This window comes from Hippocampus zosterae, chromosome 4, assembly GCF_025434085.1.
Source record: "Hippocampus zosterae strain Florida chromosome 4, ASM2543408v3, whole genome shotgun sequence".
NCBI lineage: Eukaryota > Metazoa > Chordata > Actinopteri > Syngnathiformes > Syngnathidae > Hippocampus > Hippocampus zosterae.
The window spans coordinates 25,710,607-25,726,718 of record NC_067454.1 but is presented as its reverse complement, the minus strand read 5'-3'; the positions used below and the strand labels follow the sequence as shown (position 1 = coordinate 25,726,718).

The 16,112-nt window shown below is 44.3% G+C and overlaps 1 protein-coding gene across 2 annotated transcripts in view; it reads right to left on the bottom strand.

The window, feature by feature from the left end:
* The window catches only part of map1aa (microtubule-associated protein 1Aa), a 42,078-nt gene that overhangs the window by 4,641 nt on the left and 21,325 nt on the right, over positions 1-16,112 (bottom strand). For both annotated transcript variants that reach the window (XM_052063825.1, XM_052063826.1), the window contains 4 exons: positions 8,913-8,995; positions 7,685-7,825; positions 709-7,591; positions 417-631 (listed from right to left, as the gene is read on the bottom strand). In XM_052063825.1, the coding sequence (XP_051919785.1) occupies positions 417-631; positions 709-7,591; positions 7,685-7,825; positions 8,913-8,995 (7,322 nt within the window). The remainder of the gene's footprint in view (positions 1-416; positions 632-708; positions 7,592-7,684; positions 7,826-8,912; positions 8,996-16,112) is intronic.

Here is a 16,112-nt window from a genome sequence, read left to right as displayed (position 1 = left end):
GAAATGTTGCTTGCCTATTCTTCCTTTGTTTAGTCAGTAGCTATCTATGCATGTGGTATTATCTTCGTTTCATAATGGCTGCGCAAAGCTCAGAAAGTCGCTGTCTGTTTGAGTGTGCGTTGGCGAATCCCCATGTTAATTAGTGTCGGGCAGACCCCTTTTAGGTTACAAATGGTTCCTGCTAATAGTCACAACTAGATGGCATAAGAACACTAACAGCGAAACAACTCAATGGGAAATACTGTATAAGGAGACCGTGTAACGCCACACATAAATAAGGAACATCGGATTATCAAGCGCACTGTCGGTTTTTGGGAAAATAGAATGCTTTTAGGTGCGCCTTATAGTGCAGAAAATACAGTCAGTTGAAATAGAAGTTACGCTAAAGTCAAAACAACCCAGTACTGAAAATGTACCTGCAAATTTGAACCCCACTGAGCTTTGCCATCCAGCAGTGCATCGAGAACCGCTCGGCTTGGTTCACCACTTGCAGCATCGTTCCCGCTCACCACATAGTATGCAGAGCGGATACGTTTGAAAAATTCTTGATCTGTATTCTTGGCGCTGCAGTGATTGGGAATGTAGGCCATGTCGACATAAATAGGAGCTGTCGAAGCTGCCTTCTGAGAGCCTGTTAGATCACAAGAAAGGCAAAGTAAATCATCAAAAGTCGGTATTTTTTTAGAGCATGCGTTATGATGAGCTTACCCAAACTGCTTTTGCTACCGCTATTAGTCAGCACCTTGCCAGGGTTGTAGCTTGACCTTGAAAGATCATCATCCTTTGAGCCTTGTCCATCCGACAAGCGAGACATGCGTGAACTCTTGTCCGCTTCCTTCTTTTTCAATGACGCACTGCGAGGAGAGGACGTCTGTCTGACAGGCAGGGGGGACCGTTTGCGCCTGGCTGGGGATGCCGATTTTGTTTTCCCAGATGCTTTCTTTAGCCCTTTAGCTTTCGGCTCTTTTTTAACCGGGGCATGAGCCAAAGAGTCAGGATCTACCATGCAGACATCAGGGCGAGGAGGGCGAGGGTAAGGGTCCTTTTGAGATGCGGGAACTGGATCGTGGCTCTTCCAGGAGGCAGAGGACTGAAGGCCTTCCCCTGTAGCAGATATTTTGTCGATAGGCATATAGTCTGCATCCTCATCTGAATCAATATTGCCTTGGCCAACAACTGACGGGTACTCTTCTGTCCCTGGAGGCACTTCAGAGTCTGACTGAGAGGCGATGGACTCGCTGAGAGAAGTCGGCGGTGTTTCCTCCGTCGCTGGACCCAACTGTGCTGACATTCCACCGGCTTGATACAAAGAGCTGCTGTGGGTCTGATGATGGTGGGGCTGCTTGTGAGCCCTTCTCTTGACTGACATGTCATGTTCATCTCCCTCCTGCGACTGGTCACTTTGCTGTCCTTGATCCTCGTCATCTTCATCGCTGCACAGCTGCCGCATGCATGGGTTGATAAATGAAGGTGAAAGGTCAGTTTTATGTTGTTTGTACTCACAGGATGAATATCCTGGAGAGGTGTGGCCTGCATATGGAGAGGCTGCTCCCTTGGGTACTTTCCCAGCAATATCCTGATCGCTGTCAACTTCATCCTCCTCCTCATCATCATCATCATCATCCTGCCCTGCTTGGCTGCACTCATCAGCATAGAAGGGAGAGTGAAATGGCTGATTAGTTGATGAGAGTGAAAGTGGGCGTACTGGGTGCTCTGGCTCCATTTCACACTCCTCTTCAAACTCATCATCATGACGATAATGGGGAGGAGAGTCGCCGGGCATCCTCCCTATCTGAGGCTTGGACATTTCCCATTCATAGGAGCTCCTGTAGCCTCCGGCGCCCTCTCTGTACTCCATCCTAGCCGTGCCTGCAACTGCGCCAGTCGCTGCAGCGCCAGCAAGGAGGGTTGAACTTGCGCTGACTTCTGTGGTCCCATTGGTTTTGTCCGGCTTGCCTGCTTGAAGCGCTGATGACATGTAGGCGCCAAGAACATCGGGGAGCGCACTGCTTGTCTTTTCACCTTCAGCTGAGAAAACAGACTTGTCACAAAATGCCAAGGTACCCGAGAGCCCACTGAAGGCTGGTGTACGAGTCATGTCCTGCATATAATCTCCCTCATTCTCTTCTTCACTGCTGTCGGTCTCCTCAAAGTAATGCTTTCCTTCAGTGTCTGGCCGTGGGGAAGAAGTGACACCGAAAAGAGCAGCGCTGGCTGCCTCTTTTGAGAGTGCTGTTTCTTGAGAGGGCATAGTTGGTGAGTTCCCAAAGCCTCTTGCAGAGTCCAGCGTTGACACCTCAGACCACTCGGGCTTATAGAAGCAGTCTGATTGTGGGCGTTTATCCATAAAACAGCCGAGGGAAGATGCGTGTTCCTTTTTGTCTTCAGCAGAAGCAATGGATGACTGCAAAGGGAAGGGTTTCACTTCCTCAAATGGGCCGAGGGGTGAAAAGTGGGCTAAGATGGAGGTGGACTCCGCTGTGGTTGCACCGGTCAACTGTTTCTCAGACACTTCAAGATAATCATCTTTGGTGCCAGTTAATGTGGGGAAGGGAGAGTCTAGAACCGGGGACCGTTCTTGAAAGGAGGAGTACTCAAACAGTGGCTCGGCTGTGGCAGGTGTTCCCAGATCTTCTCCGAGCTGACGGCTTGTCGAGAAGGAGCCTGAAGTAGAGGAGGAGTAGCTATAAGCGGAGGAAGAGGAGTACCCAGGAGCAGCAGTGGTCGTGTACTGAAAGCTCGTGTCCGGCGATTTCTTGTTTAGGTGATCTGGGGACTGAGGTTTGTCGACATCAAGATCATCTCCATCATTCTGGTAAAAATATCTCTCTGTCAACTTTAAGGTAATGTCCTCTTTACCTTTGTCCGTGGTCTGACTTGGTAAAAGTGATTTCTTCTGTTCCCATCCATCCAGGTGTAACTCTGGGGAGTAGCCAGAGCAACCTGTCGACCCCCCGTTTGACTTTCCACTTAAGAATGTGGAGTCTTCCGCATCTTCATCTGCGACCTTGGTGAGTAAGCCAGAGATGTTTTCTTCCACAGCAGGCTTCCCCTGACTGTTCAAACCATATCCAGCCAGGGAAACCATCAATTCGGGCTTATCTGAGCTAAACGTTTCACTTGCAGGACGTTTTACTTCCTTCTCAGACTTCTCTTTGGCACCTTTCTCCATGTCAGAATCAATAGCACTTTTATCATCTTCATCCTCATCTTCCTCCTCCTCATCTTCATCATCAACCTCATCATCATCGTAATCTTCCTCATCCCTCGCTGTCAGTTTCCGCATATCAATCTCCAAACATGTGTCTTGATTGCTGTGATCGGGACCGGCGGCTTTGGTGACATTTAACCCTGTCATTGAGGAACAAGTTGGTGGTTTTGGGAGATGGGGTTGCACTGGAAAAGACGAGGGATTCTTTTCGGATGATAAAAGAGTCGAAGATGCTTCAGGCCTGTCTGCCACTGAAGGAAACCGACTTCCTGTGTATTCAAATGGCTCAGGTTCTTTGGACCCTTTGACCACCGATTGAACATCTGAAGTGATCGTAGAGTCATGCCACGATGGAGTGGAAGCTTCTTTTCCATATGAGACTGTGAATTCATCCTTCTCTGACATCTTGTCTCTTGCTGTTACAGGGTTCGGCAGCAAACCCATGAAATCCCTCGAAATATCTTTCTCCACCTTATCGAAAGACTCCTGATGAAATGAATCAGATTCCACAGAACTTGGTTTGCTGTCATAAACGTCACTGTAAGAGAATGTTTTGCCATGCACATAAGGCGTGTCTTGTCTGATATAGATGGCTTTCTCTTTGGTCTCCTTCTCTGGGAAATCACACATTCTAAACTGAACACTTTTCTCGGGCCCTTTGAAAGACATATCTCTCATGTCAGCAGTTTCTTGACACTTTTCTGACTTGCTTGGATCTGTTGGAGAGAATTGTGATTCTAATCCAGTCGGGAATTGAATTGTTTCATGCTCATCCAAGGCTATAATTGGAGTCTTAGGTTTCTCGTCTACACTTGGGGACTTTTCTAAGGTTTCAATGTCTGCCTGTACCTTGGAAGTCTTTGCCTCATTTAAGTCATCATCCAGGAAGCATCCTTCTTTTGCCTCCATAAGTTTAGCCTTAACAGCTGGTTGAAGATCCTTCTTCATATAATAGTCATCTTCATCCACACTATCCTCTTCAGATTCTTCTGATGTTTCAAATGCTGTTTTGTCACCTGTCAATCCAATGAAGGATGTATTATCAGAAATAGTGACTGACTTCTCTATTTTGTGAGTGTCGCACTTCAAATTTGTCACTGCTGCCTGCTCTTCTGTCTTGAAGAGCTTTTCCTCTGCTGGAGAGTAGCCACTGCTCGTCGGCACCGACTGTGTGGGTGAAGCCAGTTTCACGGTGCTGTCATCAGGACTTGGACATCTGTCGTCACTGTCTTGCCTAAAAGGGGACTCCAAACCAGTGGCGAGAGGTAGAGCTGCCGATGCAGGTTGTATTCCAGTGCTGACCGTGAACCCACCTATGCGAGATGGAGACATTTTTTCGTTGGCAGCCTGAGTGGGTGAGGGCCGCTTGTCAGAGAAGCCAGAAGGAGAAAGAGCGGGAGAGCGGTAGTTCTCTTTCTCCCTAAGGAGCACTGATGCTGCATGTTCATAGCCTTCTTGAAGTTTACCCAGTGGTATGTCAACATTTGGAGTCTGATCCTCATCCTCCTCTTCCTCATCATCATCGTCATCATGAACAGGATCGGCCTTGGCATCACTCTCCATCTCATGGATGCTGGGTTGGTACTCATCAGAGGAAGGAGACTTAAAACATTTGTCGTCTTCCAGAGAGGAGGTGGGTGAAATGGTCCCGGCGGAATGGAGATAGTCCTTTCCTTGGGTGCCTTCTGGATGAGACGGCACATTGTTGATGGTGTCAAGAAGGAGGGAGTTCCTTCCGACGTCCTCATTTTGAGGGGCTGTAATGGATGCTATGGACTGGTCTTCAGCTACAGATGTGGCAAATGAAGACATCTTGTCATATTCGGTGATGGATGTGGCAGATGATATGTGTTCCTCCTCTGCAAGAGGAGCAGTAACAACAGTGGGGTAAGACTCTTGACCTCCCATGGGGGCTTTGGTTTTGACATCCACGACATCAGACACAGCAGAGCGTTTCATCTCTTTCAAACTGTGCACGGAGTCTAAGGTTCTCGCGACATCACTACATCGTAATTGTGTCATTCTCTCTTCTGTATCGTCGTGGATCTCCTCATCAGAGATGGTCTGTTCGGTCTCAGAATAAGCAGGGATGGTTTCATCTTGGATAAAGGAAAACGGCTCTGAGGCCGACGCTAATGCTCCTTGTACAGGTAGTACTGCAGCGGATGAGGTAAGCTGTGCAATTGGTCTGTTTTCTGATTCTTTTCCAGTGCTTTCTTTTTTGATCTCCTGTGTTTTATACTTGATAAATGCATCATCTTCTGTGCCTTCAAACTCAGCTTTTTCAATTACATCATCATCATCTTCTGAGCTATCACTCTTCTTTGATATGTCTTTCGAGTCACCCTTTGCAGAATATTTGCCATAATCCTCAAGCGTCTTGTCTTCATATTTCATGTAAATACCACTGTTTGAATTTTCCTTTTGCGGGGATGTAATCTGTTCTGAAGTTGTCTTGTCTGTCTCGTGTTCATTTGGTTTTTCCGGGAATCTGGATGAAACGGTCTCTGTATTAGTACAAAATGATGTCATTTTGTCTTCAGGCGAAAATGACGTAGAAACTTTAGTTTCTTTGTGAAGTGACACCTCAGATATCTGGAAAGCCTCGGTCTTGGGTTCGGATAGCTCTTCTCTTTTCAGAGCCTCAAAGTCCTCAGTAAGGTCCTCAGGGGAAGATGCAATAGACCTGTCTGCAAGAGCTGCTGCTGCAACCTCTTCGCGGATGTTCTCTGGAATGAGCTTTTTCCCATTTGCATGATCCTTACCCGTTGTTTCTTTTTCTGTCTTGGTTTTAGTCTGTGTCTTGACTTTGTGTAAAGTTTTTCTCACTTCAGGGGTGAGTGGCTTGAGGTCGGGTTTCATAATTTTTCTCAATTCTGGCTTACTTATGTCCTTCTTTTTGAGCTCTTTCTTTTCCTTCTCCTCTTTTTGTATATTTTCATCCTTTTTTACTTTGTCTTTCTTAATTTCCTTCTTCTCCTTGTCTCTCTTTTCATCCATTCGAGATACTTTGTCCATTTTGAGACTTTTTTCCTTCGGTATTGTCTTCTTCTCAAACTTTCCTGTCACCGGGGCAACCTCGCTATTTTTCTGTTGTTTTGTGGCCTTCAGACTTTGACTTTTCATTTTTTTCTCCTCTTTCTTTTCTACTTTATTCTCTTTAGTAATTTCACTCTTGGAATCTTCTTCCTGTCCAACGTCTTCTTTCTTTGCTATTTTTGAGTTTGGCTTTGGTGACGCTTTGAGACTCTCTTTGCTGTCAGTTCTTGATTTCATTTTAGTCTGTTTGATGATGGGCAACGGCGGACCAGATGATAAGTCTTTTTGAGTAGCGACTGGATATCTCAGAAAGTCAAGGTGCTTTAATTTCTCAAGGCCCTCAAAGATTTTATTCTGTGGTGCATTTCCAGGAAAGAGCACCCTGACTATCTTTTCTGTGGGACGGTGAGGGATCCAAACAATAAGAGCAGTAACTGATGTCAAATAGGGAACAGATATTTCTCCTTCTTTTCCATTAGACATCAGAATGCCAGTCTTGGCTTTGCTATTCCCAGCCCATTTTTGCATAAGAAACTGCATTTCTTTGCTCTCCTTGACTGGGTTTAGCACATACATGTCTAACTTTCCCACTCCAAGTTTATGAAAGAGTGTGATAGGTTCAATGGTGTTACTCACTGCCCTGTGAAGCGGTTCGGGTGTGATACCGAGTTGATTGAGGTACTGTAGTGTCAGAGATGCTTCCTCGATGCTTCTTTTCACTTTTAGATTGGACTCTGGCATGCGAAGCTTCTCTGGGACGTTCAGAAATACGATCCCAAGCTCAGGGGATATTAGGTTCTTCATTGACTCACCACTGCTGCTTGAACCAGATCCCTGGTTGCCCTCCTCCTCCTGCTCTGCAATCTTTCTCTGAAACAATCCATTCATGCCAGGAAGGTTGTCTGCCCCAATATGGGTAAGAAGAACAGAGTCAATCCTGTCTAGGTGCCGAACCAGCTTCCAGAAGCAAGACTTTTTGTCGGACCCACCATCCACCAGGATGTTAAACCCGTTGACAGCAAACAAAGCAGAGTCTCCTCTTCCTCCAGGAAAGATGTAGCAGCAAGGTTTGGAAAGTTTCAGGAATCCTCCAGACGTTGGAGGCTCGAGAAGTTCAAAGGGCGAGGGCACATCGACTGTCTCTGAGACATACTCTGCAAACGCTTTCACTCCTTCCATGTCAGGAAGGTGAGGTTCAGGGTTCAAGCGGTATTCCAGGATATTTTGAAACAGATGCTGCTCCTGGCTTTGGCCCAAGGAGCTCCAGCCCCCGTCTCCTTGACAGGAAACAGTAAGCCTTGGTGGCTTCTCTCGAGAGGCCTGAGAAAGGACTGATACCACCTAGAAACATGTCCATTGAGTCAAAAGACATAGTCTTAAAAAATCTCTATAATCACTACAAAGTCAAGAGAAAAAAAGTCATGCTCCACCTACTTGAGTGTTGGAGATGATATCAGAGAAGTGTTGCCAGGTAAAGGCCCGACCTTGCAGTAGGATGTCACCTCCCTGGTCAGAGCTCTGTCCACTCAGTATCAGCAGTTTATTTCCAGCCAAGTCGGTGATCAGAGAATGGACCTGGGTAAAGTGAACAGGAATTTCACAATAACCTCGCTGAAAACCATAAACATTATATTTCCATAAAATGGATTATCACACCCCAAAGTAGCTCCCTGATGTTCATCTTGTCATTTTATTAGCTGAAATAGGTCAAAGGGTTCTTTTTTCGAGACATTGGTCTTTGTTTTTGTCACTAAAAATAGACCATTGTCTGAGAAGAAACCTTAAATCACCTATTACACCCCAAAGTAGTTGGCTCACACTCATAAGTCAGAGACAAGACATGGAATTTATCCGAGGACCCCTTTGTCCACAAAACTGCCAGCAGAACCCGATTCCCTCACAGAAGTCGCATCACGCTTGTCCTATGGCAACTTCACAGGCTGCACATTACACACAGCATGTCATAGAAGATCCTCCTCCTCCTCAAATTCAATGCCATCACTAACCCCCAATATGTCACCAACCTCCACCACGTTAACAGATCCATCTGTTCTTATAGGTCATCCTCCTCTGTTTAACTTGTTCCACCTCCTGTCCGTTTGATCACACTGGGGTCATGAGCTTTCAATCACTCACCCCTGACGAAAAGAACACTCTTCCACCTCATATCACAGACCCTGACTCTCATCACATTCTCAAAACTTTTTTCAACAGGCATATTCTTTAGTACTCATTCACTGCCCATTGTGAATACATTTGTAAAACAAAAAGGTAATTCCCACGGCCTTTGACGAGTGAATTCGTCAAATCGTTTTGTTTTGTTTTTTCAACTGGGAGCAGAAGCGGATAGTCTGGCACGTCTCCACTTTCATGGTTGGCGGCCATTTTTTCCACTGCTTGATGGCAGCATCACATTGCATGGGAGATCAGTCAATAGGGACATCAGTAAAAAAAAGGAGAAAGTGGGGGACAAAGTCCACGGACTTACAGATCAATTGACAAACAAAAATAATTTATAAAGTCTCTAAGTTGCTAACTCATTCCCTTTTCCACCTGCTTTGATTGCGCAGTCATTAACTTTTGACGGATGTCATGGTGCACTCACGTAATCACGTGACGTAGCTACAATGGGTCAATAATGTCTTGCACAGGTTTGACTCACCTCTGAAGAAACAGAACCTTCTGATGGGTTAACCAACACCACTGTCTCAAGGATGTCACTCTGATATTGGAGAATCCTCTGGCCTAAAGTGAACACAGAAAAAGTTGAAGATGTTGTTGAAAAAAATATCTAACTGTCATGGGAATGGTTGAAACTCAATAGAAATACAGCGGTACCTCTACTTAAGAACGTCTCTTCCTACAATTTTTTCAAGTTACGAAAACACCTCAACAGGAAAATATTGCCGCTTGTTATGAAAGAAATTTCAAGATACGAAAGGTAAAAATACAGTATGGGCTACTCCTCGCAGCTCCGAGTTTCCTGACCACAATATACTTATAGCTGCTCTACCATTGGCTATGACCTAGCATCTTCCTGGCATCCCATTGGCTAACAGGGACCTCTACCGTATGAGTCTATGTGTGTGTATAGATAGATATGTATCTATGCAGCGTCCGTGTTATTCGCCACTCGGGCTATGAGGTGTTTTACGTCAATGTGAATCACCAGAAAAAGTGTTCACCAGTCGGGCGATCGCTCACTATGCTGATGTTTGCTTTGGACATTTTCGAAGGATTGTTAAAAGTCGACAAAAGCAAACGTCCTTGGATCAGTTCTTTACAAAACGCCAGGCAAAAAACACGTCTGAGATGAACTACAGAGGGCAAAAAAAGGATGAGGACGCTGTTAAACTTGTCATCATTTTTATTCTAGACTGTTCTTTGTTTTTTACATTATGCATTTATTGTGCAATAATCTAATTGTAACATGTATTTGTTACGTTGACTTGACTGGACTTGACATACCTGTATATTGATGCATTTTTATGCTTCATAAAAATTTATATCCGAATCTTGCGGCCCTTGGAATGGATTAGGGTATTTACATGGGAAACGCGGCTCTTTTCGAGTTAATTTCTTCCAGAAACAATTATAATATCATAATTGTGTTCATTTTGCATGTTTTTAACACATTCACACAAGTAGCAACCAATTAAAACAATGAGTTTTAATGCTTTATAGGGGTGTGAAGATAATTTATTTGACAGACGCGGTGCATATCGGTGACACAAAGCAATCATAGTGCTTTTTTAAAATTATACAATCCGATATGAAAAAGGGTGATTTCCATTTCATTACGATTCTTACTTTTCTGTAAATAAACCTACTGTACAGTAATTTAAGGTAAGGGCAAAAAAAAACCACAACAGAACTGCATTTCATTTTATTTTAAAATAAACTCAGGTTTTTGCCACTTTCTGTCAACTGAAAATGACATCACAGTAGCTCAGGGCTTAGGTAACGACCAATCACGGCTCAAATAATTTCTAAAGTTGAAGTTGTCAACGGGTATTGCTCATAAAAAAAAAATAATTTATACTTTTCACTTTTGTATTTAAGTACTTATCAGTGGACGGCCAAGTGGACCAGTGGTTAGTGCGTCGACCTCACAGTGCGGAGATATCGGGTTCAATTCCAGCTGCGGCCTTCCTGTGTGTAGTTTCATGTTCTCCCCAGGTGTGGGTTTTCTCCGGGTAATCCAGTTTCCTCCCACATTCCCAAAACATGCATGGCAGGCTGATTTAACACTCTAAATTGTCTTGAGGTGTGAGTGTGAGCGTGGATGGTTGTTCTGTGTATGCCCTGCGATCGGCTAGCAACCGGTTCAGGGTGTCCCCTGCCCACTGCCCGAAGATGGCTGGGATAGGCTCCAGAACCCCCACCCCGGCGACCCTTGTGAGGATAAAGCGGATCGGAAAACGGATGGACGGACGGAGTATTTATCAGTCTCGGCTTTTTTGCATATGCTCAAGTATAGAAGTCGAATCATTACTTTCGTCTTTTTGAATATTTATACAGTACTTGAGTATAGAGTGCCACTCTGCAAGTATTTTTGACAGTCATATATACAGTATATATATATACTTATATATACATCATGGACAAATGGGTTAGTAATCCTGCTGTGTATGTCCTCCAGCATATTTCATCACAATCAGGCATCACAAGTATATGAGCAACCGCCCACCAATCCCCAGCTCTTTCACTTATTTCTCCCCTTGGTGTCATCCTAAACCCATTAAAATGGGCTTCACTCACACTCAGACACGCACACACAAACTTAAGAAATCACAGGCTTCACAAGCCTCATTGGCTGTTGCCATGGGGACACTGATGTGGCTGTCTCTGTAAGCTGAGTTACACTGACCCAGTCTTGGCAAAGGGAGACGCATTGCAGTATTTCTTCAAGAGGGAGGGATGGCTTATGCTGCATGACAGTATGCACGCAGCATCACATAGTAGAGGAACTGAGCACCAGCAGCAGTATCACATCGATGCAGTCGCGTCTAATGAGAGCTATATTTAGTGTGAGAGATTTTTGCTGCTTCTTTCCACTAAAAAAAAAAAAAAAAAGGAAAATGACATGTTTCGTTATTTGCATTTAATTTGATGAAACCTTCCATTAAAATGCTCGGAAAGAGAAATATTGTGTAAAACAATGAACAGCCATTGTTCAGCACAATGTTTGATGAGTAAACAAAGGGCGGTCCAATTTGTATTTGTACAGAGATGGTTCTCTGCGGCGTACTAAAAATCAAAGTTTGCGCAGTTGCTAATCAAATTGTGAGAGGGTGACAGTTGATTGTTTTAACCAACCTGAAAAGGCTCAGGCACATACTAACAGCGAGTCAACAACCACATCCACCCTTTTAATAAGGTTCAAGCCCATGTGATGCTCCAGCATATGGATGAATGTCAAATGTGATGCGACATTAGTCTTTATTACAGTCATCAAAGATATTGTACTCTACATTAAATTCCAAATGAAGCTTGAACAGTGCTTTCACTTGAACCTGGCACATAATTTCACACAATCTGTCAAAACTGAAGCTGTATGTTGCCAACACTTATGTCAATTAATCTGCAATCGTTGTGATTGTTATTCAATGTCACAGTGGCAACAAGAGGTCCAGTTCAGTTCAGCTCACCATCATAATCCGTACCACGATCCGCAGTTTTCCACTTCAAAATTTGACAGCGTCAGTCAGACTGAGACATTCTATGAAACAACAACACTGGAAGACAATGAAGTCTCTTCTATTTACAGTGCCTTCCGCATGTGACTGATGGCAACTGTAAGGAGACACCTTTGCTTCAAGAGTAAGCTGAGGGATGCAAGGAAGCGGCCAAAACCATAAGCCAAGCTAATGTTGGCGTCTGTTTATTTGTGTATTCTCCAATTTTACAGTGGCATGCTAACAATTTTGCTCGACCAATGAGCAATTAGCGAGGGTTCAACATTGAGCCTTTTGGACCGGTGAGCCAAGTTGTGGTGGCTCTGTCAGAATGATTACTGGCCCTCTATTCATGACATGTTATAAGTTTCAGCCTACATACATTCATTCATTCATCTTCCGAGCCGCTTGATCCTCACTAGGGTCGCGGGGGGTGCTGGAGCCTATGCCAGCTGTCTTCGGGCAGTAGGCGGGGGACACCCTGAATTGGTTGCCAGCCAATCACAGGGCACACAGAGACGAACAACCATCCACGCTCCAACCATCCACAATTTAGAGTGTTTAATCAGCCTGCCATGCATGTTTTTGGAATGTGGGAGGAAACCGGAGCACCCGGAGAAAACCCACGCAGGCCCGGGGAGAACATGCAAACTCCACACAGGGAGGCCGGAGCTGGAATCGAACCCGGTACCTCTGCACTGTGAAGCCGACGTGCTAACCACTGGGCTACTGGGCCGCCTAGCCTACATACACATCAAGTAATTTATAACACTTTCAGATGAATCAACTTTTCAAAAATGGACTCTTTGAATAGCTTCAAGTAACAAAGTATAAGATAAGAAAACCTTTATTTGTCTCACAATGCAGTGAGACAAATACAGCAGCAATATTATGAAAGGGAGAAGTAGAAGAACAAAATTGACTGTTTTTTTTTTTACATTTCAGCTTTTATGCATAATTTATTAAATACCATGTCTTGGTACTAGATTTCTTTTCTATCCATCCATTTTCAACACTGCTTATCCTGAACAGAGTTGCTGGAGGGTGCTGGTGCCTATCCCAGCTGAATTCGGGCGGAAGGCGGACTACGCCCTGAACTGGTCGCCAGTCAGCCACAGGGCACATGAAGAGAACAACAAGCACTCACACCCACATCCACTCAGTCACCGAGTGGGAACCGATCCCACGCTGCCCTTGCACAAGTCAAGTAAGTGAGTGTACCCCTACACCATCAGTGACACATTTTTCTAATATACAGTATAGTAATCCCTCGCCGTTTCGTGTTTCTGTGAGGTCGAGGTGCTAACCATTTGCCCACCATACCGCCTGACACATTACAGTAAATAATAAATCTCAATCAGGTTTAGGTATACAGTATTTCAAGTGAGTTACTGGTGTACTCCATAAACGTCAGTGAAATCATAATGCTCCAATAAACAACCCGTAGGGCAGGGGTGCCCAACCTTTTTGGATCAAAGATCTACTTTTCGATCAACTAATCTCCCGGGATCTACCCTTACCGGCACCTTGCAGCCTGTTAACTATTGTAGCTCACACGTACCGCTTTAAAGTGCTTCCCTGGGCCCTCCTAGATTCCTATTCTTTGCCCGTGCCCTCTGTGAACTGTACACGAAGCAAACTCTGAATGAGAATAATGACGATAAAAGATAGAGCGCAACAGTTCCGATCACAAGAGAGCTAACAACTTCCGGTGACGTAATCACGCGCCACCGTAAATTCAAGATTTACCTGCTTTATTTGATTTTTAAAATATTTTTTGGGTGAAAATGAGATTGATAAGATGATTAGGGTGCAGTGTACATTGATACAAAAAATATATTACTAACATGTACAAAGACGCACAAATGGTTGTTTTTTTTCGCCTCGACACTCCTCTGATCTATTTGGGACCTGTCTTAGATCTACCGGTAGATCAGGATCGACCTAATGGGCACCCCTGCCGTAGGGATATGCATAACCCATTTTGAGAAACATTGATTTATACACACTTTGTCCTGCTTTTGGAATCAATATAATTACCTGACATCTTAAGTAAATTGACCAATATTTGCCACAAATGATTTTTGATGTGGGCGGCACGGAGGTCGATTGGTTAGCACGTCGAGCTCACAGTGCAGAGGTGCAGGGTTCGATTTCGGCTACGGCCTTCCTGTGTGGAGTTTGCATGTTCTCCCCGGGCCTGCGTGGGGTTTCTCCCTGATACTTCGGTTTCCTCCCACATTCCAAAAACATGCATGGCAGGTTCACTGAACACCCTAAATTTCCCCGAAATGTGAGTGAGAGGTCGGATGGTCTATGTATGCCCTGCAATTGGTTAGTTTTATTTAAAAATGTACTTCCAATTAATTATAGGTTGCAGCATCTATTGGTGAACCTTCCAGAACTGCATGAACCCATACTGCACAACACAACTAGTGTACATTTTCTGTCCTTAGTTTACTGATGACTTGCGCTGAATGGAATGAGCCAGGGAGATGGAGTCCAGAAAGGAGCTGCTAATAGCAAGCCCTGAGCACACCTCTCAATTGACATATTGGAGTTAATAGTTGGAATGTTTTTATCAGTGACCCCAAAACACTGCTTCATATTCCCTCCTACAGCCAGCCAGCAAGCGGATAGATCGGCGTGACACACTTGTTTTTGAGTTTTGTGGTGTTGTACTGTTTTTATGCAATTAATTTATTGTTTTACCTCCATGGCGTAATGCTGCCACGCAAGTCATGATTACTTAATAGCAACTCCGCAACACGTTGCAAGTTGCTAGCTAGCTGGTGCAGTGTAAATAGCACCGAGTTTGCCTCAACCTCCGACTACTTCCATGTTGGTAATGTCCACCCCAGCAAAGCTTATGAGGACCATCTCGACGGGTGATTCTCAGTTTTGCGGCAATGCAAAACCGCTTATTTCGATTGACTTGTTAGTGTGAGACCTTTGTTAGCAAACTGAGAACCAGTCCAATTATGAAGCTCCTCTTACTGACAATCTCTGACAATCAGAATTGCAAACAAATACAGGATAGGAGTCAAGGACATGCGGTCAGGGCAAGCAGGGGAGGCGAAGCCTCCCTGTCCCCTCCCATGCACATGATGAGTTCAAAAAAAGGAAAAAAAACTACACAAAGAATGATGAGATTAAATTTATTTCCTTTTTTTTCCTTTTTAGCATTATCCTATTCTGGTTGTCTTTTTCAATCCAAATAATGGAACAAAAGATGTGAGTGTTGCATGTCTGAGAAGCCTCTCACAGCTCTCCAGTTCCAATTATTAGCAAGAATCATCTGCGGTCCAGCCTTTTATTTGCCAGCACTTTTTTCATACCATCATCATGGCGACAAATGCTGGAAACAAAAGCGCCGTTTAATCATCTGGCTCAAAACCACAGACTAATGATGGCGTGTGAAACTGTTGTGTCTCATTGGCACCAAGGTAATAAAATGGCACAACGACTATAAATATTATTTGGTATCAGAGCGAATGACTGCTATGTTTGCCCTTCAACAAGGGGAAAAGTGGCCAACACTTCAGGTAAATGCAATATACTATCATTTACTGCTTGGCCTTCCTACTTTTGTTTTTCCTTCCGACTGGGTGCCAAGTTATTCACTCATGCAATAGCGCACATTTGGCTTTCTTAGTACATGAAACTATGCAATTTCACTTTCTCTCAACTTCAAGCCTTATCTGCGAACTGGTGTTAGATTGCTTAGCTCATTCATGAAGATGTCATTTGGCCAGAAAATGTTCACAGGTCTCCTCAAGCACTGACATTGAAAAGCGTCCAGCCTATTTTATGAATATTTCACCAAAACAGGACTCAATATATTTACGTATGAATTACTATAGAATATATTCTCATTGCAAATGATTCTGCCAAAGAGATAAATATGTTCTTGGTGAAGTAAATCTCTCAAATTAAGTGAAGCAGAGTAAAGGCTTTCCTCGACCGGAAAAATATAAGGGGGATGTCTAACAGTGTGGAGGTGTTGAAAGGAATCAATCAACAGCTAAAGAAGCCTACACATTTGTGCTTCTGGAGCATGATGCAAATTGGTTTGCAGCCTCCATCATCTGAGCTGGCAGCAGCACGTCTACGGCCCACATCATTTCAAACCACAGCCTGCATGCCGAAATGCCACCTGTTCTCAGCTGCTTTTCTGTCAACCT